Source organism: Vidua chalybeata, chromosome 20 (assembly GCF_026979565.1).
Source record: "Vidua chalybeata isolate OUT-0048 chromosome 20, bVidCha1 merged haplotype, whole genome shotgun sequence".
NCBI lineage: Eukaryota > Metazoa > Chordata > Aves > Passeriformes > Viduidae > Vidua > Vidua chalybeata.
In genome coordinates, this window is record NC_071549.1 from 5,514,514 (window position 1) to 5,539,225 (window position 24,712).

Here is a 24,712-nt window from a genome sequence, read left to right on the forward strand (position 1 = left end):
ATTATCCACCCATGGAGTGCTAATTTTTGTTTATTCCCTTTCAGGAACCTGAGCTCCCTGTGGCTGCTCCACAGCCAGTTTCCAGAACCACGTTCTGTGTTTCATGATCTCTCCCAACTCCATGCTTCAGCCAAAGCCTCTGTGATCTCTGTCAGAACATTTCTCTGCATTCCACTGCAGCACCATCATCCCAACCACGTGATTTTATCTCCACTGTCACATTGGATTCCTCCAAATAAACAAACAGACCTGTGCTAGGGAAGTTGATGCAAATTCTGTCTTGCCCTCAGTTTTCTGGGGAAGCTTGTTAAGAGGTAGGTCTGCAGGAAAGCTGCTCTGACACAACAGAAAGTCTCGGATCTTATCTAAGCCATTCTTTAGAGAAATGCTGTCACAGGTAAAATGAGGAACTGCTAAAATGCCAGAAGTCTGTAACTAATAACTAACATGGTCTCCAACACGTGGTTACCCTACTTGGGAAAAGCCCAGGGCACTCCTAATGGGACCGAGTTGAAGTTTTAGCACCAGAAACCCACAATAAATGGGACAAGTGAGCAATGTCAGATTTGTAGCTCAAGGGGAGGCAAGAAACTGGGGATGATTGTTTTTCCTTACGTACAGACTTGGGAGCCACGTATCCTCCAGGAGCCATCCCTATGCCAGATGAGAGCTCAAAGAGATCGTTGAGTCCACTGCTGACCACTGCTGGGGTGGGAGAAGGGGCAAAGGTGGCTGGCACAGAGGAGGGAATGTAGGTCTGTCCCACCTGGAGGAGTCAGAAAGAACAGGCACTCATTAACATCACGTGTAGCACTGCTTATTAAATAAACCATGAACTTGGGCAGTATCCTAAATATTTTAAAGCCATTTGCAGCTTCCCCACTGATTTATCAATAGTGCTAAATTATGCATTTGAATTCCAAAGCTCTTGGCAGCTAATCCCTACACTCGGCTGTCACCTCCACCAAGCTTCCACATCATTTTTTATAGCTCCAGTTATCTGTTCCCACTGTAGAGGAATCTTCTCCATATCTCCTTCTCATAAGACAATATGCTTTGTGGATCTACAGAAACCCAGGGAAAAGAGGAAATGCTTCAAACCTACTACGTCAGTCTTGAGGAATCTGCAAGATTTTGCATATCCAGAGATAGCAAGGGAGTCATGACCGTGTTGTGTACTCCCACCCAAAGCCAGAGCTCTGCATTCTCAGCACTCAGGCCCTAAAGGTTCGTTACATGAAGCAGAGTCTGCCAGAGGACAACCTTCCTGCAAGAAGGGCAATCAGTCCCTCCCAGGACTTAAATGAGGGCATCAAAGCTGGAATATTAACCTTTAGGTGCCCAGCTTCAGATGGGACAGTCACACTCAAGTTACACTCCCAAATTCTCTTCCTAGCAGGATGAATGCCGTGCTTGAGAACGGGATTCTCCAGCCAGCAGCCCAAAAACAGGCAGAGTGACCAGGACAGAACTGCCTGGTGGGTTTTTGCTGGCCCAGGAGGGCAGAGACCTGGCTTTGTAGGTATGATCACCACAGGGAAGCATCTCCCATGTCCTGCTGTGGGCTGCCTGGGTGTACAGGTGTTCTGTGCCACCAGCTCTCCTCTACCCTGTGCTGAAGGAAGGAAGGAATGCCAGATTTGCAGGGAAAGGAGGAGAGAGAATGACTGCAGCCATAACAAGGGTCTCTGAAAAGCCCTCCTTCCAGAACTGAGCATGCTTTCCTCACTGAATTACTGGATACAGAGTCCTGGGAAGAGGGATTGGAGCGTTCTAGGGGACACCACTTCTGGCTGTGGCTTGGAAGCACACTCCCTCCTGCCCACTGCATCTCCAAGCCATGTTTCATTCCCTTTCCACGCTCTTCTGGAAGAAGCTGCTATGAGCTTGAAGCCAAGGCTACTTTAAGAGCAGGCTGAAACTGTCCCATGTCCTGGCAAGAGCTGTAGGCAGGAGGACACCCCCAAAGCACAGGCACAGAGGAGATGGCCGGTGGCAGCACTGACCACACGTAGTAGGAAAGCTCAGAGCACCTGACCCTGATGTCCAGGCAAAAATCTTACGTGGAGTGTGGGAGGAGAAAGCACTGAGTTCAGGCAAGTCTGTGGTGACACTGGGTTAGGGTTACAGACCAGGCTTTGTGAGTAGGGATAAGCATCCTTGGCCTTTCAGCTGCTAAAGCAGTTGCACAAGGATGAGGCACTGCCAGGGTTAACGCTGGTGCTCCAACTAAAAGCTCTGAGGAAGAAGAGCTAAGCAGAGAGAGTGAACAGCTCTGGCCCTGGGTGCTCTTAGGAAAGCCCAGGTGGCAGCTGGACTCAAATCGACATAGGTGGAGACTTGTGTGTTTCAGTTGCATTTAACCATTTTCCAACATCTTCAGGGCTTTAAAAAGCACCTTCCAGCACGCAATGGGTGAGCTTACACTGAAAAACCCTGAGCTTTGAGCAGCTTTGGAAATTGGGGAAAAAAATGGAATGGCACTTACTGCCGGGCTTCCTCCAATGCCCCCGCCAAGGTCACTGCCAAGCTGAAAGAGAGAAGGAGAGAGAGGAGAGGAAGACCGAGATCATTTCAGCCAAGGGTCAGACAGCCAGGGCGGAGCCCGGGCACTGCGAGCTCCTGCAGGATGGCTCCTGCACAGGACAGATGGAAATGCAGTGCTGGGAAAGCACAGGGAACAGAGGGGCTGCTTGCTGCTGTGTGAGCAGAGCTACTTAGAGAACTACCCCATGCCTTCACTGTGGTTAATAAGAACCAAAATCCATCCCTTCTTGTGCCTGTTGTCTGCACCAAAACCTCCCTTCTTCACGTTTCATGCATCGGTGCTTTCCCCTCAGCCCTGCTGCTGCCAGCAGGCCCCAAGCAGCTCCACAAAACCCAGTGGGGTAACTGTGAAATGGCATAAAAATAAAGCTGACAGGAAGGCTCACTTCCTGAAAGCTTTAGTTTTCTAGGGAACGGCTACGAACCACGGGCAAACACAAAGCATCTTGGCTGTGTTCCTCCGATACGCGGCTCCTTTCAACAACGAGGAAGAAAGAGAAGGGGATCTGTGCTGGCTCTGACAACAGCTCAGAGAGGGGGGCTTTGAAGATGCTCCCCTCCCTCAGACAGGGAAAAAACAGCTTCATCATCTAATGGGCATTCCAACAGCAAAGAGACCTCACAGTGCACCAGGCTATTTCAGTACCAATTTCTGCCAAGCTACACAGACACATCTGAGGTGACCCAAACAGCCCTCCAGAAACACTAAATCCTCTCTGGGGCCCTTCTGCAGCCCACCTAGAAGCTCTGCCCACACAAGTTCCCTTTACAAAACACCCAGACCACATTCCCGGTGACAAAGCCCATGTTTCAAACCTCCACATCATTCTACACGCTCAGGAGGATTCAGAGATCAGGACAGGCTCCAAGGCTTGGCTACAAGCGCTGTTTGCAAGTACAACATCACTCCTGTGAACATTTAAAATGCACTTAACTGATAACCAGGAGGAAACAAGCACAGATCTGCAGTGGTTAATTCACTGCAGAACCATCTCCAGGCTTATCTGTGTCCCAGGCTTTTCTTCTGAAGACCAGGGTAATTTCTTTTTGCTTAGAACAGGGGTTTTTTGGGGTCAAATTCAGACAAGGAACATGAACTGACAACATTCACAGAGGATGATGCAAGGGTGAGGTAAGAGCCAGCCCCATTAGGAAAAGGCTGGACTGGCAGAGTAGAACATCACAGCTCACCAGAGATTGTTTTACTCTTCCATTTGATTTGGGTTTGGGGAGTTTGTTTTTTAAAAAGCATGTGACAAACTGGGTCAACGAAGGCTCTGGATATGTTGTTCAAATAAGTGCTGGTGTGTCAGAATATTGAACAAATACACCATATAGGTGATGCAAAAGCTTCCAGGATTGCCTGTGCTTAGAGCCAAAAAGGCTCTGACCTTTTTCCTCTGCACAAAGAACTTGGAAATTAACTTTGCTCTGATCCCCTCCAGCCTGTTCCCTGAGAGATCTCACAGCAAATGTGTTTTATGCTGGTCAAGAAATACCATAAAGCTTCATACCTCTCTCCATCAGAGCACAGATAAAAAGGATAAATAGCCCTGAGAAGAGCAGCAAAGGTAAGACAGTGACTTGCCAGATGATAACTAGCCTCCATAAAACCTGTAAAATGTGACAAATCCCTGTGCTTCCTTGGGTCTCTCTCCTATTCCCAGGCACCCCTCCTTCCCCTAGTCCTCACAGGAGCAACATTAACCACTCTAAGTAGGTGTTAGAAAAGAACAAATCACACACAATTTGATTTTTGTTGAGAGGCCTTAAGAGCTTTTTTCCTGGGTGGGACTCAGTTTATCCCTACTTGAGGCCATGGCAGAAGCTGAGGAAATTCCTCATCTTTTTCAACAGCCACCTCTCCATACAGCAACCCAGTCTCTGGCTGTCCAGTTTTGCTTAGCTGACTTAAGAAATAACAGATTAAAGTGAGTGATTCCAAAGTCAAAAGAAGGATCAGTCAGAGACCAAAGGAAGCCAGCCAGAGGATGCAAATCCAATTAATATTGAGCTTATAAAATAAGGCTTATTACACTGTCAAGTCTCCCCCACTGAAACAGCCTGACAGAGGAGAGTTTTGTTCTATTGACTTCCCTCTAAGCCAAGGCATGGTTTAGATTAATATATCAGATCATTTACATCTTGTTAGTGGCTCACTGAGGAGTAATAAATGCAACTATTACACCTCATCCCTATTCATAGTCTTGCATGCAGATGAACTTCATGCTTTATATTGACAGGCAAAGAAGTCTGGGGGAAAAAAAAGAAACCAGTTCATTCCCAGATATTATTGTATGCACAGAGGATTTCTGGTTCTGTTGTCTGCAGCAGCAGAAAGGCTGGTTTATCAAGCAGCAAGCATTTTACAAAGGGTGTTATGGAAATGACTGAATAATTCTGCATAATCAAGCCAGATGTTAACTATTCTACCATTTCCTACTACACTCATCAGAAGGAGCTGCAGGGCAGTAGGAACCCAACAAGCAGCTCATACACTGATGTTGGCTGCAAGGGACAGGGAATGACACATTGGGGTTCCTTGAGCTATCCACAAGTCTTCCATTTTCCCTAAATGTCAGGCCTTGGGGGGGAGAAGTAGAATGTGGATTTATTGCTTTAGTTAAGACTCCAGCTCTCACAAAAAAAGGAGAAAAAAACCCTGACTGGCTCAGAGAATTTACCAGGAGCCCCTGTGTGTTTTCAGATTGGACCCATCATCTCTTCTCCATGCCAGGAAGCTCTGAGCTGCTGCAGCCCCTCTGTAGTGGCTGGAGGGCTCTGCAGAGCACAGCCTGAGCCTCTCCTGGTTCCTGTGCTCGGGCCCAAGCGCTGCAGACGTGCTCCAGAGCTGCAGAGCCAGTGCCAAGGAGCTGCAGCTCCTCCAGGTCCCTACAGGCAGAGCTGGCTCTGCCCTGACTGAAGAGAGAAGCAACAGCATTTCTACTGCACCAGAAGTTACAGGGGGGGAGTTAATAAAGAACTGATCAATTCTGGGCTGCATTTCCCATTGCAGCAGCACAAAGTCTCTTTTTCTGTTTTTCCTGCCTGTCACCCTCCCATGGCACTGATGCTTTCCCCATTCAGGAACTGTAGGTCTGGTTTTCCTCCTGTGGGATGCCCAAACCATAACTTTATTCCAAACTCAGAGTGATGGAAGGGACTGTAACAGTGATGTGTGTGAGTAAGAGGGAAGGAGGAAGACAGAGGGAACAGGAACCAATTACCCACAGAGTGTCCTCTCCCATCTGGAGTGACAGGCAGAGTGCAGAAGGAAAGAAACAGATATTAGTCAGGAGTGAAGTGCTGCTGAAGCAATTCCTCAGGATTGGCAGCTCTGATTAACCATTTCCATTTGTCTCATGGGCAGACAGACACTCCTGCCTGGATCTGCCTTACAGGAGAGTCAGGAACAGCCCCACAGAGGAGAGGACCACGTTAATACAGCAGTCAGCCCCACTCACTGTGAAGGTGGGTGGACAAGGGCTGGCTCTTGATGGTCCAAAGGAGTTTGTGGCACTGCAAACTCCTGATCCTGATCCTACAGTTGGCAGCTTTGCCTCCTGCTGAAGAGCACAAAGCCTCTGGTTCAGGATGAAGAGCTGCCAGCTTCAGGAGATGAGCAGAGGATGGACAGGGAGTCTCGGCCTCCAGAGGCACTAAAGTTCTTCAAACAGGAATTCTCTTTATTCTCTCCAAACCTATCCTGCCATTACAGCACCCAAGCAGCCATATGGGTTTAAAGAAGAGGCTGTATCAATAAAAGCAGTGCCAGCCCCTTTTCCCAAACTGCATCAGCACCTTTACTTTGCACAAGTTGGCTTGGATGGTGCCGCAGCTGCTCTGCAGTTGGAGAGCCTTTGCCCTGCAATTCCAGCCCTGTGGAAGCAGTTATGCTGACTTATGAAGTGTAGCAGTGCTGGAGTTACTGCATTAGGAGGGTTTATTTGCATCTTAAGAGCAGCTTGTAATGAAGTGACTTTGCTGAAGTGTTCATGTGATCCTGAGGGGCTACAATCACTTCTGCAAAATGACGTGAGGCTTTTGGAGCACCAAAAAATAACAGGGAGGGTGGAGCCAGGGACAGAAGCTTCAACAACCACTGCTCAGCAACTGCCTTGCCTTGTGCCTACAGCATAATCAGGGCTTCCAGGGCAGCTGTGCATATTTCCTGGACCACAACTCATGGGTTAACAGGGGCCAATTGCCTTCTCGCTGCCTCACACCACAAAGCAGGAGTCAAGCACCAGCTCAAGGTGCTGCCTGCACCCAGTAAGACAGCAGCAAGGAACACAAGGCATCTACCCAGCAGAAATGGGGTGAGATGCTGAGAGCAGGGCTGCTGGCAGCCCCCCTGGGGCAGGCTAACCCTGTGAGAGAGCCCTGGGCTGCAGGGATCTCACTGCACACACCACTGTGGCTCACACAGAGGCAGTTCAGTGCCTGTTTTGTGTCTGTTTGCACACCAAGCCAGGATGGCAGAGCACAAGGGCTGCTCTCCAAACCAGGGACAGCTGTGTCAAAGCTGCTGGAGGACAGGTCACACTGCCAATACCACAGTCACCAGTTTCATGCACTTGCTGCTAATGCTTTGCCCTGCTGAGAGACTTCCATCAGCAAGCAAAACTGAGTCCTAACCATTTTCATTCTCCAAAGTATAAAAAAACCAAGCTGCTCACAAAGCTCTAGCAGTCCTATGACTGCCACAACAGCTTTGAATCAGCTATGAATGAGTGACCCACCAAAATAGCTCCTTTTCCACACCAGCCCTGCCCCAGCAATGGATTTGTGTCCTTTGTCAGAAATCTTAACAGATTCCTTTATAGCTCATCAAACCTCCACAGCCCAGATGAAAGGAGTCACTCAGCTCCTTGTCAAAGGCTGGAGGAGCACTCTGGGAAAGGATCATCACATCCACTGCATAAATGGATGTTGGGGCTGACCTGGCACAGCATTGTGCACTCACATTGTACTTCCAGGAAAAGGTAAATGAAGTAACTTTCCTAAGATTATACACAGCAAATCACTTGCAGAGCCAGGAGAGGAATGTGGCACCCCAGGGCAGATTGAAGGTCACTTTGGGGCTTTTTTATAAAACATTGCTGAGTCCCTTATCAACCCCAGCACTCCAGGATGTTGTCCATTGAGGCCAGACTTTGAATTCTCCACTTGAAAGCAGTCAGACAGGGAGGGAGGGAGGGACAGCAGCAGCCCCTGCTCACAGCCTTGTGGATGAGGCAGGCACTTCAGACTGCTGGAATAGGGGTTTCCTCCCAGGCTGCTGAGCCTGTGGTGCCTGGAGCTCAGGGTGAGCTGGTGCTCAGCTCCCACCCTCCATGCCACTGCAGTGATGGGACACAGCCCTGAATGGTGTGGAACAGACCTTGGGGTCTTGGGGTCAGACCCCCCCTAAATCCATCCAGATTACACAGAGGGGCACAGCCCCACCTGTGACAGCCCAAACCAGTGCAGGCATTACAGAAAACTGAGGATATTCAGTGTTTATCAAACAGCTTTTCAATTTAGGACATAAATCAACCTGACCAGCTGCCAGTCTCGAATCAATAATATTCTTGTAGATGAGTGGCTAGAGCATTAAATAAAATCCTTACATAACAGACAATCCAAGCCTGTCCATTCCTGCAGATTTACTGCTCTGCCCCCGGGTTTCAAGCCAGCCTTCCTGGCTCCTGGCCACAGTGCCCTGCTCCCAGACAGTGCAGGAGCTCCCAGGAAGCACAGAGCCCTCGTGCTCTGGGGATTTGCAGAACAAATGAACGCACAGAAAGGTTTAAAGGCAAAAATGTCATGTCAGCACAGACAGACATCCTGCAAAGCACTGCACCATTGCACAGGAGTTGGGAGAGTGACTGTAACCTGCATGAAATTCAGCCACTTGAGGAAAAATAACATCAAACTCCAGCTCTTGGGATGAACAGCTCTGCACCCAGCAATCTGCTCTCCCACATGTTTTGTTTCTCCCCCATTAGTGACTGCTATGGCTACTTTACAGTGTGGAGCTGGAGATCCTAAGTAGTTTTGTAAAGTGGGTTTAGTCACCATTTTATAGAAAAAGAAAATTGAGCAGAGAAGAACAAGATCTGCCCATGGTGGCAAAACAGGGCACAACCTGTTCCCTAGAAAAAAGCTCTCCAGAAGTCCTACAGCAAGTCTGCTCTGCTTACAAGCAATGCTCTTGTACCAAAGGTCCTTTTTCTCCTCTTTTTAATTGTTAACACATGCTCAGCATCTGTGCATGCATGTTACATTTAATGCCAATTACAGAACTCACTATGGAGCTAAGATTTACTCACTAAGGAAATTAACCTCACAAGCAGCTGGAGTCTCACTAGTCATGGGCATAAATATCTGGCAGTGCTGAGGACAATTCAAATGAACAATATTAATTTGGTGTTTGTGCAGCTTTACACCATTCAGTCTCTATTTAAATAAGAAGAAAAAGAAAAGCCCACAGTTTAAGGAATGGAAATAGAATGGCATTTTCCATGGAAGTTAATGCTGCTGTTGGTCTTTCTGGGTCAGTCCCATTGGGATTTTCACTGCAAGAACATCCCTCTGATGAGACAACCCCTCCAAAGGCAAGGGGGCAGAAGAGGGGATCAGCAGATGACACTGAGTGGGTGTGACAAACTGGCTGAGATCCTGCCAGCAGCCTCTTGCAGAGCTCCAGGTACCTTTGAGGCACTCACAGGACTGAGGCAATGTCACCATCACAGTGTCTGTCAGTCTGCCCAACAAAGCAGGAGAAGAAATGCACTAAAAAAAACCTTAAGGGTAACAGAAAGGGAAATTTCAAAGCAGAACAATTCAGACATTGCTGGCCCCCGGGTGTTTTTGATCCCTGGTCAAGGGTGAAGAGCTCAGCCCTTCTTCAAGGGGCACACTGGGATGTGTCTCACCTCCTTCCCACCCACAGCAATCAGGCCTGTGGGATCTGCAGTTTGAGACTGATTTTGGCATGGCACAAACATGGTTTAATATTAGCCTGAGATCCAAATGCCAATCCTCTTGGCAAGCCCTGCAGCCCAGGGCACTTCCCAGCAATTTGGGTAATACCAGGTTAGGGTTAACCCAGCTTGAGACTTGTTAAACACATGCCCACAGCAACAAACACACAGATCACATTCACTCACTAATTAAGCTTATTATCCTAGGCTCATTTAGGTTGGAAAAGACCTCCACAGCATTCCACCAACACTGCCAAGGCCACCACTAAACCATGTCCCCAAGTGCCACATCTAGATGATTTTTAAGTGACCCCAGCACTGCCCTAGGGCCCATTCCAGTGCTTGAAAACCCTTTTGGTGAAGACAGATCTCCCAATATTCAATTTAAACCTCCCTTGGCACAAGTAGAGGCCATTCCCTCTTATCCTGTCACTTGTTACCTGACAAGAGAGACTGACCAAGAGAAGGAAAAGCTGGAGCTGAGCAACAGCCCTCCAATAGAAAGCATCCACCTTCAAAAACCACACCAGGATTCAGATTTTGTTTTTTAGTGCTTCCCCATTTACTCAGCTTAGAGAGCACTGGCCATGCAGCCCCAGGCACTCCCCATCCAGACAGGATCATTTTGTCAGATCACACTCCATAACCCCATGGATGTGCTTAAGGCTTGAGAAAAATATTAAGTGAAAGCCTGCTACCATTTCAACTAACAGCTCCACTGTCAGAGCAGGTCACTAAATTAAGCCCATTAATGCCAGCTGTGAGACAGCTCTTCTCCCAAAACCAAGTTTTACTTCTACTGTGTCCATTTATTTGTGTGACACTAATGAGGAACAAAGGGTTACTGTGAGAGGCCTGGAAGGCAGCAGAGAGGAACTGAGGTGCAAATCATGCTGTAGTACCACAGGCAGCACCACCTTCTGCAGTGCCTTCATTCCTTAATTCCCAGTGCCAGGTTTTTAGAGGCACGACTTGCAGTGCAGGGAAAGGCTGCACAGCTCACTGCTCTGGCCTCACTGCTGCTTTCCCAGCAAGTCCAGCTTGACCATTTTGTTAATCCCCAGTAAGAGCAGTGTCCCTGCTAGCCAAACACCTGTGGTTAGAGAGTGCAGAGCCTACAGCACCTCTGCCCTCTGTGAGAGCCAGTGCCATTAAGGGTTAATTGTTTCCAGCTCATTAGGCCATGAAACACTGGAGCTGGAAATGTGTTTAACTTTTGCTTTAGTAAGCTTATGGTGGTTTAAAAAAATAAATATTTGACCAATAAGGATTTGTTGAATTGGAGGATTGGTTCATCCAGCTGCCTCCTACCTCTGTTATTCAGAGCTTGACTCAGAACTGAAAGTGCACCTGAACCAGGCAGAGAAAACCCAGCCCAACTTATCACAAGCCAAACCTCAAGCAAGATAAACCCACTCCAAGTCTGAGAAACACCCAACTATGCCTGTCCCCTGGGGCAGTCTTACTTGATTTACATGGTGCAAATACACCCAGGAGAGCTTCTTCCCCCTGTGGGGAAGCCAGCAGGGAGCTGGGCACGTGTGTGCTGTGCTCCCAGGCTGACCCTTACAGTCAGCACTCCTCACTGCCTGCCTGCCATCAGCCTCAAAGCACAGCACTGACCTCTGCCCTGCTGCTGGCTCCCTGCTAAGTGATTTTCTCACTGCAGCTCATGCCCAGCTCCCTCCCCAGAGCAGAGGGGAGGTGTGATTGCTCCCACTGGAGCCTGACCCTGTTAGTGCCAGGGCAGGTGCCTGGTGAGCAGCTCTGGCACAGGGAGGACTGCACAGAGAGCTCCCTCTTGACCTCACTGCAATTAAAATGTCACTGATATTAAACCATGGCATGCTCTGGAGAATACACAAATGGGAAGACACAGGGTTACAGCCTGAGAGCTTTAGCACTGAAATTCAGGAGGGCTGGGAATCGGGTGGAATAAATGCCTTCTTGAAAGGGAGCCTGATTCAAACAGAAAGCAGAGAAACACCTTTACAGCCTTAAAGCAACTTTTTGGTTTTCTTCTACAGACAGAAAAAGCACAGAGCAAATATATCCACTGACCATGGGGATGCTACAGCATGCAGCAACATTCACTGTAGAGCAGGAAAAGCCTGCTGAAAGTTAGTACAATAACTCTGGTTAAATCCTCCTGGAGTTTCAGGACTCAGCACTGGGAGCTCAGCTCACTGAGCATTAAAAATGATCAAGGCTTTGCAGAGATAAGCACAGCTCTAATTATCTCCCACCAGCTAAAGAGGATGTGCTGCTTACCAAGCTGTCTAGCCCTCCTCCCAGGAGGTCCACAGCACCCATCTGCATGGAGGACACTTGGGGCACATTCACAGGGGGCCCCAGGTCCAGGTTGAGGAGGTCCCCCAGGAGGTCACCCTGGGATGGGATGACCTGTGGCTGCTCCAGGTTTGTGGTGGTCGTGGTGCCCACGGGGCTGTCACCAGCATCGGTGCTGTGGGGGGAGAAAAAGAAACAGAAAAGACAAATATCAGTCACCTCTGGTCTCCAGCTCCAGGTTCCCAGCATGGGGAAACACAGCAAGAGGTGGCTCAGCAGCAGAAGCCAGGCAAAAGGTGGTGCTCTGGCCACTGTCCTGCACCAGGCTCTTCAGCGCTTTGAGCACAAAGATTTTCCCTGCACTGGATGTGGTTTTCAGCCCAGCAAAGGAAATCTTGCAAGGGGTGAATCCTACCCACCCTGAGAATCAGAGACCCCCTCCAAAACAGAGAGCCATGGGTACCACATGGGCTACAGAACTGAAAAGAAGCATTTCCTACCTCACATTAAACCTACAGATATGATTTTCAGCCCACTAAGCCTGAGAATGACATGAAAACAGGGAAAAATAAATAATCCAGATTTTCTCAGAGATCTAACACTGATAAAACCCTTGAGCCCTTACTCTAACCAGTGCAAACTCCACCACTTCCCTCAGATCTAGATTAATCACCTTCTCCTGACCAGCAGCAAGGTCCATCAGTCTTTCCTAATTGAAAAACTCAATCTAAAATTGATTCTTCCCTTCTATCAATAATTTCCTTTCCTCTGAGTTAGCAGGCATGCTAATTACTAGTCTAGAAACACTCATTATACAGCTTCCAAAATTTATCATCATATGCAGTCTGGCTACCTTTTCTATCTTTTATATTCACTTGTCACTGAAATTGATAACAAGGAGAGGGTAAAAAAATAACTGTAGCTCCTGGAGAACTCACCACAATGTATTTATTCTTTAAATCCAGAGATGCTCATATTTTAGATAATTAAAATCCATTTTATATTCTGTTTCCAGCAGAAACAGAATAAAAATTCCACTGATAAAATGATTTCTAGCTGAGGTTACTGCAGCCAGCAGGTAAGTGCCCACAATTGCTGTGGGAATTAGTGTCCTGACAAGGTGTTAAACACTGGGGCTGCTCTGCAAACACTGCAGCTTCTGATTTTGAGTAGCCAAAATTCTCTTATCCTTATTCAGCTATTGAGGGGAAAGATTCAGTGACAGAGGATAAGCTGCTCCCAATGCCAGTGCCAGGAGGAGAAGATGGAGCATAAGGAGTGCAGAATGAATTAGTTACCAGGCAGCAGCAGGAAGGCTTGAGAGCTTCTTTGCATTAAAAGCTTTAGAGCCCCAATAGCACTAATATTAGCTGTCCTTTCTGCTGCTGCCTTCAGCAGGGAGAGTGCTGAGTGTGCTGAAGTGCTCACTGAAGCATTCCTGAGGAGAGGTGGTGACTGTGATCCACCCCCAGCCTGGGAACAGGAACAGCCTCTCTGAGAGAGGCACATCACAAACCACTCGGCTCCCTCCCAGGATATAATCCCTCTAACACTCCACCCCTTCAACACTTACTCATCCTTCTCCTGATGGAGACACAGAAGTCCCTCCATGTCTTGTGTAACTGCTGCTGCCCCAAAGCCCAGCAAGAAATTGGGGAAGGACAAAGCTCAGTTGGTTTGTTTGAAAAAAGCAAAACCCCAGACTTCCATTTGTAAAGAATCTCTTTAAGGAGATTCCTATAAACAACTCTGCATTTTCTTTGAAAGAAAATAAATTGATAAAGAGTATGTGGGTTAAAAAGGGCAAAAAGACTTGATATAAGCTTTCCCCCTAACAGTCTTGGGTTTGGCCATGGGAATTGGAGATTTGGGCCTGTGAGTTCAGCCTCCAGCAGCTCCCAGATGTTGGAGTCACAAGAGACGCACAGCCTGAATCAGAATCAAAATTTTTCTGCAGCCACCTGTGAAACGGAAACAGAGACTCCTGCCCAAGTCTAATCAGACTTGCTTCTCCCAGGAGCCCTGTTAACATCTTCCCAAATTTCCCTGCTGAATTATGGCTGAGCAGAGGTGGTGGGAGCCACCACAGGAGGAAACATTGCCAAGCTATCAGATTTCTCCCCCACCCTCAGGACACATCTGCAGCTCTGTGACACTGGGGCTCGCTGGAGAGGCAGGAACATTTCACCATTTGTGAGCTGTCCAATGGGTGCCCCCATCAGCTGAGAGCTGCAAGAAACCTGCCCTACAGTGCTCTGAATGGAAAATGAATGAATCAAAATGCCATGTAGTGTGTTCTGCCAACCAGAACTCCTGGGTTTATACCCAGGGAAGCACCACTCAAGGCAGTGCTGTCTTGACCCTCTTAAACCACATTCACTGTGGACATCTCCCCATTCCCATCAGTCTCTACCACAAGGATCAGCCACCACAATGGTCACTGGAGTGCAGGACTTGTACAGAAAATCACCTCACCTCACTGTTTGGACTTAACTTTCACTGGGAACCCTTTGCTTGCCTTAAACTGATGCAGAAAACCCCAATAATGGGGCCTCTTGAGGTGAGCTCCCATCAGAGAAGCCTGGTGTGCCATTAACTAACCCCACTCATTTTTAAATTTATCACTGCATCAGTGTGATCAGTGTGCAGCACGCTCTGCTGAGCATCCCTCAATCCTTCCCCCAGCTTGCACTGCTGACTGAGGCCTGGAGGTTTGTTTTTTTTTGAGGTTTTTTTTAAGCAATGGTTCTGCCAAAGTCAGAAAATACTTAAGGTCAGCAGACTGAGCATGAGCAACCAGAGTCACGCACACAGACACTACATGCAAGAAGATAATAAACTGCTCCTTCAAAAAGCTGAATTCTCTGAGCTAAATCCCCATAAATGCTATTTGCTGTAGTGACCTGGAACAACAGCATACAGGAAGGCTGGTAACACCAAAAACCAGCTCATTTTGAGACAAATCTTTGATTAGGAGAACTAGGAAAGTGGTCACTGCTTTTCCTGTCCAACTGGTACATTTGTACTTGCTGATTCTAGGTCAGTGCAGCCAGACTTGATTTCAGGCAGGGAGAAAACAACTCAGCTTCCCAAAGCCAGCCACCACAGAAATAGCTTTAGTTGCTAAGAATAGCAGAGAAGTGGTATCAGAAAATAGAAAAGAAGCAGCATCGCACACTGATTTATCAGTGCAACAGCAAAAAATAGCACTCCAAATGTCACTTTGGGAATATTATTAAGAGGTAAGCCTGGCTACTCTGCCTCTTGCTGCAAAATACACTCATTTTTGTAATTAATACCGTTAGTGCAAATAGCAAACTGCTCACCTGAATGAGGGACCATGGGAACAGGCCCAACAGCAACACGGCCCCAGCTGGGACTGAGGCACTGCCTGCTCTTGCAGAACTAACCTGCTGCCAGAACTGAGATCCCAGGGAGGCACTGAAGCACCAGGCAATGAGCCAAAGCATTTCCCCCACCTCACAAAGGTCAGACAGACCATGTCAGTCCAGCCATCTTTTTTTGAGCCCTAACAGGCTTAGATGGATTTTGCACTTCCCTTGCTTTACAGGCACCAAGTGAGAAAGGGAGTTTTACTAATCTTTCTCCGTTTCATGTTCCAGCAGTGAAGGATCCCTGTGCTTGCCTGTTCTAGGAAAGTGATACTGCATTCCAGGAGACAGGCTCGTAAAGCTGAGCTGCTGCTGAAGCAAAGCTCCTACAAAATCTTCTTCTGAAAGATGCCTGTTCTCACTCTAGCCCTCCTTGCACCAGTCATCCAAAGCTTCTGCTTTTGTACTCAAATTCATATCAAGAGCACTTATAACCAATGTCTTCTCAAAAAACATCCCAGCTTCTCCTCACACAGGAACTTTGATACGTGTTGTGTCTTTTGATCCAGGAACTTGGACAACTCCATAGCCAGGATGGCATTCTGCAATGAAACAGCCCCTTGAATGACCTGCAAACTATCAACAAAATCCCTCTAGGGTCTTCTAAAAGATCTTGGCATCCTTTGGACTGTTTGCTAGAAAGAAACAACCAACCCTGCCCATGACCCCCAGGGCTGCCTGAGCTCACCTGCCATGGTGGATTGGCAGGTGCTTGCGGTGGATGCCGTGGCTGCCCTCCACGAAAGCGTTGGGTGGTTTGTGGTACACAGAAGCCAGAGACCCAATGTGGCAGATCAGCTCATCCAGCAGGGTTGGCTCAATCAGATCAGTCTCCTCAGAAATCAGTGGCTTTTCTGAGAGCACCACTTCCTTGGCAGTCACTGGATCCGTGGAAAGAAGGCGCCAGTAGATGTAGCCACGATCCCGCAGGTCTGGGTTGTCAGAATCCTGAGACAAAGCAATGCATCACTCACAGGTCTCAAGTCAACTAATGCCTGTAATCATTTTATTCTTCTGGATTAAAAAACCCCAACCACCCAGCAGCCACAGCCACCAATTTCAAAATGATGTTACAAACTGCTTGTTGAGATGAACATCTTAAAATTAAGAACAAGAACCAAAGTATTAATGCCTGGCTTCCTGCTCAGGGAGGAAAAATTCCAGAATTTACATCCCACAATTGCCCCAAACCACAGAGCTGCCAACTGTTTTCCAAACTTCCCTGCCACTGAGTGTTAGGAGAAATCCAGAGAAAAGAGCATGAGTGGCAATGACTGGTGCACACTAAGAGCAGACACACAGCACTGCATAATGTCCAAGATTCCTGGAAATATGACATACCCAAGGCACTGCTGGACAAAAAAGATGCTGTAGAGCCACATCTTAATAAGCCATATTCTTTATAGCAAAAGAGATCTTAATTTACCCTGCCTTTTAGTTATCTAATGAAGTATGGAGAGATGCTAATGATACACACTTAGGGTACTTCATCAGTTCTCCAGCTGTCAATAATACTTTGTTTTATTGCAGATACTTTTGCCTCTGCACGAAGTGCTAATTATTTCTCTCGTCTTTGAGCAGCTCTGCCCAGAGCAGCAAAGTGAGTGGGGATGGTTTGCTGATAACGTTCTAGGGAGAGGAAGGTGCTGTGACTTTATGTTGTAGTGAACTGTTCATGGAAACAAGAGCTTGGAGTTTTAATCCTCACATTAGCAGAATAATAGGGTTAGAAGGTTTTTCCCCCGATAAAATTCCAGCAAAATATCGCTAGCCCTCCTCTTGGCATTTCTTTTTCTCTTCTGTGCTCTCATTACTGCCCTGTCAAAATCTGCATCTGCCATCTGCCTCAAGACATTCTCAAACCTCTTCTTGGAATGAGACTCAGCTCATTTTGCTTGTAAGGACCTAAATTAATCTCTCTGTTGTCTCACACATTATCTCTGCAGAGCTGGTTTCGTGTGATGGTAGAATTGTGGACTCTTTACACTTTAACAATCCCTCCCAGACTCTGCACTCAGGATCAGGCAGGGCTTCTGCAAGGGCACACATGAAAGGCTACACTCTCCTACTGCAGGCACCTACAGATTCAAGGCTGACTGTTTCTTCTCACAGCCAAAAAACCACACTGGAAACTGGTAAACCTACTGAAACAAGAGGCTCAAATCTCTTCCAGTTTCTCTCCCAATTCTCCCCTCTCCAGGGTCTGCATGCACACCTGTGGAGCAACACCAGTGAACCCTGGCCAGCCCAGCTCCCCACCCATGCAACAGCAATGGGGATGCAGAGGCCTGAGACCTCAATTCCTGTGTTTCTTCCAGCCCCAGCTGCTCCAGTGCTATTTTTACCAGAGCTGGCTGGATGAAGCTGGCTCCTGCTACAACCACACCTGCAGTCTGCTGTGCAGACAAGCTCTGAGACACTCAAAGTGCAACAATACCTAAGCTAGGGAAAGAAACACACATGTAATTACTCTCCCACTCAAGTGAAGAACACCATCTCTACCTAGAAATTAGACCTTGAAGCATAAGGTTTTTCAATATTTTACAGCCAGTTATCCTACATTGACTTATTATTCATATAAAATACAAAAAGCCAGACTGAATCAACATTTGTGACAAACAGAGAAACAAACCCAGACACCTGTTATATTCTGAGGGTGCCATTAAATGTTTTGTGAGTCAGCACAGTGGGTTTCAGCACTTAGTACCTTTCTTCTGTTGGCTCAGGCAAATGATACAGCATGCCCATGGCCCACTCCTCTCTGAAAAGCAGCTCAGATCCTGCCTAACAGCAGGTTTTGAAGCAAGAAAAGCAGGTCATGGGTTTGTTGCTGCTGACCAATGCAACTCCCCAAAGGAATGAATAAAAGTTTTAAGTGCAGTAAATCCACAGCTGTGATTTCTTGCAGCAAAGAGGATCAAAAAGGCCAGCTGATGATTGACTCCAGGTTTTCTGCTCAGAAACAATCACAGCCCATTCAGCTGGCAGACTATTTTTATCACTTGACACAGCAGGTCTGGAGAGGAGCTGGTTTTTTTGGGCACTTTACCCCAGTCACTGCAGCCAAGGAGTGTAGGAAGATCAGCTGAGCTCTTACCCACCCCTGCCACCAGGACATCACCTCTGTCCTCTAGAACTACAGCAGTTGTGTCTGCCAGCTCAAGCCCAGCCTTGCCTGCAGTGATCTGAGCTCATAACTCAGCACCTCATGCATAATGAATCCATGATCTTAACTCACTGCTACAGCCTCCAGCAAAGCTGCCACATTGGTTGACAGCATCCAAGCACAAGGAAAAAACCCCAAACCTCAGTTCTTTCTTTTTTAAAGCACTGCTTAAACTTTGCTGTTCACAGAACCAAGTCTTTGCCAGGCCTCTATTATAGCTCCAGATATTTAACTGCAAACCACCTTCAAGGAGAAAGAATTTTGGTTTCTTGATAATTCTACACTGTCCCTAACTTCCATTTAGTGTAGTGCATGGGGAAGGAATTCAGATAAAGCAAAAGCTAAGAAGGAGAAAGCAGATTCCAGATGGTAACAGGCACAGAGCAGTTTTTAAATAGAGTCTCTCTGGGAGAGAATGAAACACCCTTGAATCTGATCTACTGCAAAGCTGCCTGGCCTGGCAGCTAGGAGACATCACACAGCAGGACAGCAGAGTGTCTGCAGGGCTCTGGGTCACTGGATACCTGTGTGGCCAGGCTGAGGACCTGCTGCACCAGCTCCTGTGTCTCAGAAGGCTTTTTCAAGAACAGCTTCACTATTGCAGTCAGGAGGGTGAGCTGCACCTAAGAGAGAGGGGCACAGGAGAGATTAGAAATCTCTTTACTGATGTAAAACATGGCTTCAGTTTTCTCACAACATGACACTATTCTTTGCCAGTGAAACCCAGTATAATGAGACTCAGACTCTTGCCTGCTGCAAAACACCTTCACAGAGAAGTTCCTGAGCAGCAGGCTAAGGTTTGTGTCATACCCCATCACTGTCTAAGTTCTGGTCCCCAGTACAGCCATCCCCCCAAGAAATGTGCAACCTCTGGAACCCCCTCCAGTTCTGTCTTGTCCTTCCAAGAAGGGAATTTTTGGAGACACAGACAGCAATGCAAAACTGCAGTTTCCCAAGAGTTTTATTCTAGCCTAATATTGAAGCTTTTATTGACAAGTATTGTCTGACCACTGCAATAACATTTACTGTCCATCCCATAAACACACTGCACGAAACACTACAGATAAAATGCACACTGCAACTTTACCTGAGTGCTTTCATCATGGAAACCCTCCAGGAAACTCTCCAGCAGCTCATCTGCATTGTCAATTCTTTCAGCATATTCACCCACTATCCAAATCATGGCAGCTCTGGCATCTGGCTCATCCAGGGAATCCAGGTTCTCACACAGAGTGGCAATGATGCTCTCATACCTGGTTTGTCAGAGTACAGGTGGATTACTGGGGTGAACTGGATTTGTTTCACTCTGTTTCTGCCCACGTCATTCTGCAGAGAATCCTGCACTGAAGTCATGTCTTGGATTTCTACACAACAAGCAGCATTTCATTCAACTATTTTTTTCCCCTCCCAAAGCTGAGCGCTGAGATCTCACAGGGTCTCTGCAGTTTAATCCATCAGCAAGGCCACCCAGATGTGGAGTTCAAAATAAAGCTGCCTTCTGTTCTGTTTGCTGATGGGAATATTTGATCCAACAGTTCAAACCATGAGTCTGAATCAGATCCTGCAGCCTTTCTGGAGACTCCAGCCTACTAACTCTAAACTGGGTATTAATACTCCCCCCAAAGCTTTACTGTAAACCAGACAATGTCCCACACTAATTTAATTTCCCCTATTCCCACGTGTGGGTATTCCCACAAGCAGAGACTGACAGCAGAAATTGCCAGGGAAGCCTGCAGATGTCCCACATTAGTTTTTGGGTGATCATGAAGTCTGTGCTGAAATACATTGCTGCAATTCTGTGGCTGAGGAGACAAAATCTTACTGCAGAACCAAGAGAAGCTGAGTTCTGCCCAAGCCAGAGGGAACACTTGGTGGGAAAAGCCAGCAGTGCTTTGTTCAGCACAACCTCCCTGGATCTCAGACCATGGGAACCATGAACTTTCACAGCCCTGTATGAGGAGACTTGTACACTTCATGGATTTTTAGAGGGGATTAAAACCAGGATAGCCTGATGCTGTAAACTTGGCAAAATTTTCCTTCTTCATCCTGTGCAAGAGCTTTACTGGCTGTTGATCCAGGCTTCAGTATGGAGTGGTGGGGCAGGAAAACCTTTCAATTCAAGCTAATAACAAGCCAGGCTGACCCCTCATCTAGAGCCAACACCTGAATCCTACCAAACCAGGAGTGGGATCACTGCTTCCACCTTTGCTTCAGAGCCCTGGGGAGCTGAGGTCTATTCTGATGATGGCAGCCAAGTGCTCCCAAAGAAACTTCCACCTACTTGTTGGGGTACTTGCGGAAGATGTCCCTGATGACCACGATGGCCTCCTGCACCACGTAGTTCACCTTGGTCTGGATGAGGTCCAGCAGTGTGCTCACACAGCGCTCTGCAGATTGCTGGAGAGAGCAGAAAAACACTATTTAAAAAGCTGAAGAAACACTCCTGCTCCCACAGCACTGAGGAACATGGTATGTGTATGAGAAAAGGTGCAGAGGACAAGAACTACAAACTCTGTCCAGAAATGAACAACAGAGTAACAAAAGGTTGGTTGTTACAGTGGGGACACCAGCTGGCTCCAGCTCCTCTAGAAAGTAAGAAAAGCAACTGTGCCAGCAGAAAGTTGGGTCACCACATGAGAGAGCTTGAGAACATCACCTACACTGCTATTTGTACCACCCTGGGGGTGGTACAGGCCACTGAATGAGCTCTCTGGGGCTTCCCATGCCAGGCAATCAGAGCTGGGAAAGTTCTGATAGGGACTGCAGGAAAGTTTCTAGCAAAGCCAGAAGGCAGGAGAAAACAGTGTTGTCAAAACCAGAAACAAAAAGCAGCTCCCAGCAGCAACAGGTTCAGTATTTTTGGGATGAGGTCACTAACAACATGTGAAATGTACAGCTAAAAACAGAAATTCAGCTGCTCCTAATGCAGCCTTCAATTAATTAGTTCAATTCACAGGCACTGCAAGATAACAAGGACTGGACACTGTCATGCTCCAGGAACCAGGAGTGGAATTAGAGGCAGATAACTCAGGGAGGTCTATTCCCAAATAGCACAGCAAGGCAGGACATCACAGGAGCAACCAACACCAGCAGCAGAGAGTCTCAAATAAGGGCAGTGATTTGGTTATTAGCAGAGCACACATGAAGCCTCATTACACAGCTGGTGATTAATGTGAGAAGCAGACTGCTCCCAACACTGCCTTCGGAACACTCATAAAGGATTCGGGCTGGAGACAAACACTGTGGGGCACAAACAACAGCAATGTAGGTGGATTTTTCAATTCCAGTGAGTTAACAGCTCCCTCGACTTACAGAGCACTTAAAGGTTGGGCAGAAGGAGGAGGAGTGAAATGGCATTTTAGTCACAGGAATCAGTTCTTTGAGAATGGGCAAGAGTCTCAAGGACAAACCTCAGGAATTTGGGTCAGAGACTAAAACCTTCTGGCAGTTTCTTCCCCTCCTGGGTATCTCACACAGGGCCTGTCAGCACAAACAGGCTGACATGAGGATCAGCCAAGGGAGGATCACCACAAACCAGCACTTGCTCTGTCTTTGCAAACTGGCAGTAAGTCATAAAACTCTCCCCTGAAATTCACACCAAACAGAAAAAAAAATCCAATACAACTGGTGTCAGAGAGGCATCACATAAAAATGGGTGATTGCTGTAATATTTTTTTATGATACCTCTCCCTCCTCAGCTCAGCTTTATGGGTACTATGGCACTACAGGGGCACTGAATGGCAACCTGACCATGTCCTGCTCTGATCCCTTCTGCTCCAGAAGGGATTTGAGGCTGTGACCTGGAAGACACTTCCACTTCATGGGGACTGACCACAGACCTGGCTCCACACACTGACCTGGCTCACAGTGAGAGCCCTGCTCAAAGTCCAAGAGAGATGCTTCAGAGCTTCAAATTTCATCTCTTCATCTCAGTAACTTTCACCTGATATTTTAACAAGTGACCTGATGGGGGTAAATCTGCCCCACATCCATTCTACAGAATCTACAGCACCAGTCACTGCTGGCAACAAGCAGTGCAGCCCTGTCAAAGCCTACAACTAACAGAGCTTTAAGAGCTGTACAATTCAAGGAAAAGCAAATTAAAGTTTAGTTTTCTTTTCTTCAGATGCTTTGAAGAGTAATTTTTTCCAGGAAAAGCACAACATCTACTTTAAAATACACAGCAATGATTTTTAGCCAAAGAGTCCCTTGGAGAGTGAGCAGTGGTGGGCACATGCCCAGAAGAGCAGTCCCTCTAACAAAAGCCATCTCAGCTCACCCCATCCCTTGTAAACACACTGCTTTTTGAAGGTGGACATCCTTGGGGACAGCAAAGCTCTGCAAACTGATGGAGTGCCCCAACTCAAACAGCTTTCAAGTTGCAGTGAGAAAGGACAAGCAATCAATGTCAAAATTGCTTTGTTTTTCTGCAGAAACCAAATCAAAGCCCACAAGATTACTGAAGTAGCACATATCACACTCAGCCATAAGCCTCAATGATTTCTAAGAACCAGGCTGCTGGCAGAATCTCTTGGAAACCAGACAAATATCCCTGTAAGATGGCTCCTCCTGCTTCTCCTTTGCTCCAGAGAAATCCCTATCTTTACTGCATCCACTGCATTTCCTTTTCCCACAGGAGAGGTGCTTGTTTTCCTTAAAACCAAAGCATGGCACGATGGTTTCTTGTGATGCTGCAACTGGAGCAAACCAATTCAGAAGGCAGACAAGTGTAGCTGCACCAGAGTTTGCTGTAGGTAAACCCAAATTAGCTCTGAGCTCAGCTATCAATAACCCAGCCCTATCCATGCAAAATGATGATGTTCTGACATCCCCCAAAACAATGTGACTGCTCAAGCCTGGGCAAAATCTGGCTACTCAGTGTGGGTGTCAGTTCCATATCCCCACCCAGCACCAGGAGCAAAGGGAACACCACATTTGCTTTGTTGTGCACCTCTCAGCAGACAAATTTATTTCTGTCTCATTCTCCTAGGAGTGACAATTAGACAAAAAATAGGATCCCTAAAGGCAGAGCTGAGGTGCTCTGTGAATCCTCATCCATCAACAGCTCCCACTGGCTGTGTCCTCTGTCAAAAAGCAGGTTTCTGAGCTTTGGGAACCTGGACACTGATGGCTGTGAGGATGCTCTCCCATTAGTCATAAGTCACAGTGTGAACAGCCTCTAGTAAACACAGATGCACTGGGGACAGGGGTTAACCTAGGGATGAGGAACAACTCTCATGAGTTGTATCTCTTTAAATCTGGTTCTTGTCAGAGCAGGAAACAGACCTCACCCTTAGCAGCAGCATCCTCAATGGAGCAGTGCCAAAAATCAAGGTTAAAATGGCTAATGGAGAGGCACAATTACAATTAGAGGGTCACTGGGGCATTATTACTAGTCCTTTGCTTATCAAATATGACTGTTGTGGTACCAGGGGTGGGGATAAATGTGGGGCATGAGGGCAGGAAAGGGTAAAAACTTCTAAAAACACCTTGGTGCTGCAGGAATACACCACCCTCCATGTGCAACTAGAACAGGCACAGGGCCAAATACTAGTGAGAAAGTCCCTGCTGAGAACTAAAACAAATTCCCACCCTGCCAGTACAGCAGTGCTACAAAAAGCACTGTCACCAGCTCCTTTTAAACTTCTCTGTAGCCCTTCTCCATGCTCAGGGGGGTTTTTCTTCTGTCACTGCTGTGGCTCCATCTAGACAGGTACCTGCTTGGATGCAGCATGGAAGGAGTGCTCTGGTATTTTGAAGTGCAGATATGAAATAGAAGCAGCAGCCCCTGTTCCATGGGGCAATGCTTCAAAGAAAGCCCCTGGCAGTGACAAACCTTTGAGGGCTGAAGGAAAGAAGAGAGAGCTGCACAAAAGGGCAGCTGATTCTCTCCAGAGGACAGAAGTTGGTGTCCTCTGTGCACAGGCTTGCAGGAGTTTAGCTGAAACAAGAGAATCCTGTGCACTGACACCACACTAAGCCAGCCATGATTAGGTTATTATTTAAATCTGCTGTCAGGCAATGCTCATGGGAACACACTTGAGCAAAAGCTAAATGAGCTCAGCTGAAATTAGAGCACTTTATGTGACATTTTGCACTCAGTCATCAGTTTACTGAAAAGTACCAACACCACAGCACAAATCTTCCTCCTCTTCACAGGATTTCTGAGCTCCTCACAGGCATTTCAGATTCACTTACAGTGAAATTAACAGAGACATCACTAAAAAAACAGTATTCTATTATGAGCACTTAGGTGGATGTTCCATTGGCAGAGGACATTTCAGACCTGTTTTGGATAACTGCAGAGGTTCCTGGGAACTTGTTTGCATAAGCACTCAGGTAAAAGAGAG

The 24,712-nt window shown here is 47.2% G+C and overlaps 1 protein-coding gene across 4 annotated transcripts in view; it reads right to left on the reverse strand.

Moving 5' to 3' along the window:
• The window catches only part of AP2B1 (adaptor related protein complex 2 subunit beta 1), a 76,754-nt gene that overhangs the window by 23,772 nt on the left and 28,270 nt on the right, over nucleotides 1-24,712 (reverse strand). For 3 of the 4 annotated variants that reach the window (XM_053961199.1, XM_053961200.1, XM_053961201.1), the window contains exons 10-16: nucleotides 20,644-20,759; nucleotides 19,450-19,615; nucleotides 18,887-18,985; nucleotides 15,885-16,144; nucleotides 11,787-11,979; nucleotides 2,489-2,530; nucleotides 620-766 (exon numbers count right to left, since the gene is read on the reverse strand). In XM_053961199.1, coding sequence (XP_053817174.1) covers nucleotides 620-766; nucleotides 2,489-2,530; nucleotides 11,787-11,979; nucleotides 15,885-16,144; nucleotides 18,887-18,985; nucleotides 19,450-19,615; nucleotides 20,644-20,759 — 1,023 coding nt within the window. The remainder of the gene's footprint in view (nucleotides 1-619; nucleotides 767-2,488; nucleotides 2,531-11,786; nucleotides 11,980-15,884; nucleotides 16,145-18,886; nucleotides 18,986-19,449; nucleotides 19,616-20,643; nucleotides 20,760-24,712) is intronic. The other variant, XM_053961202.1, reaches the window with a different exon arrangement.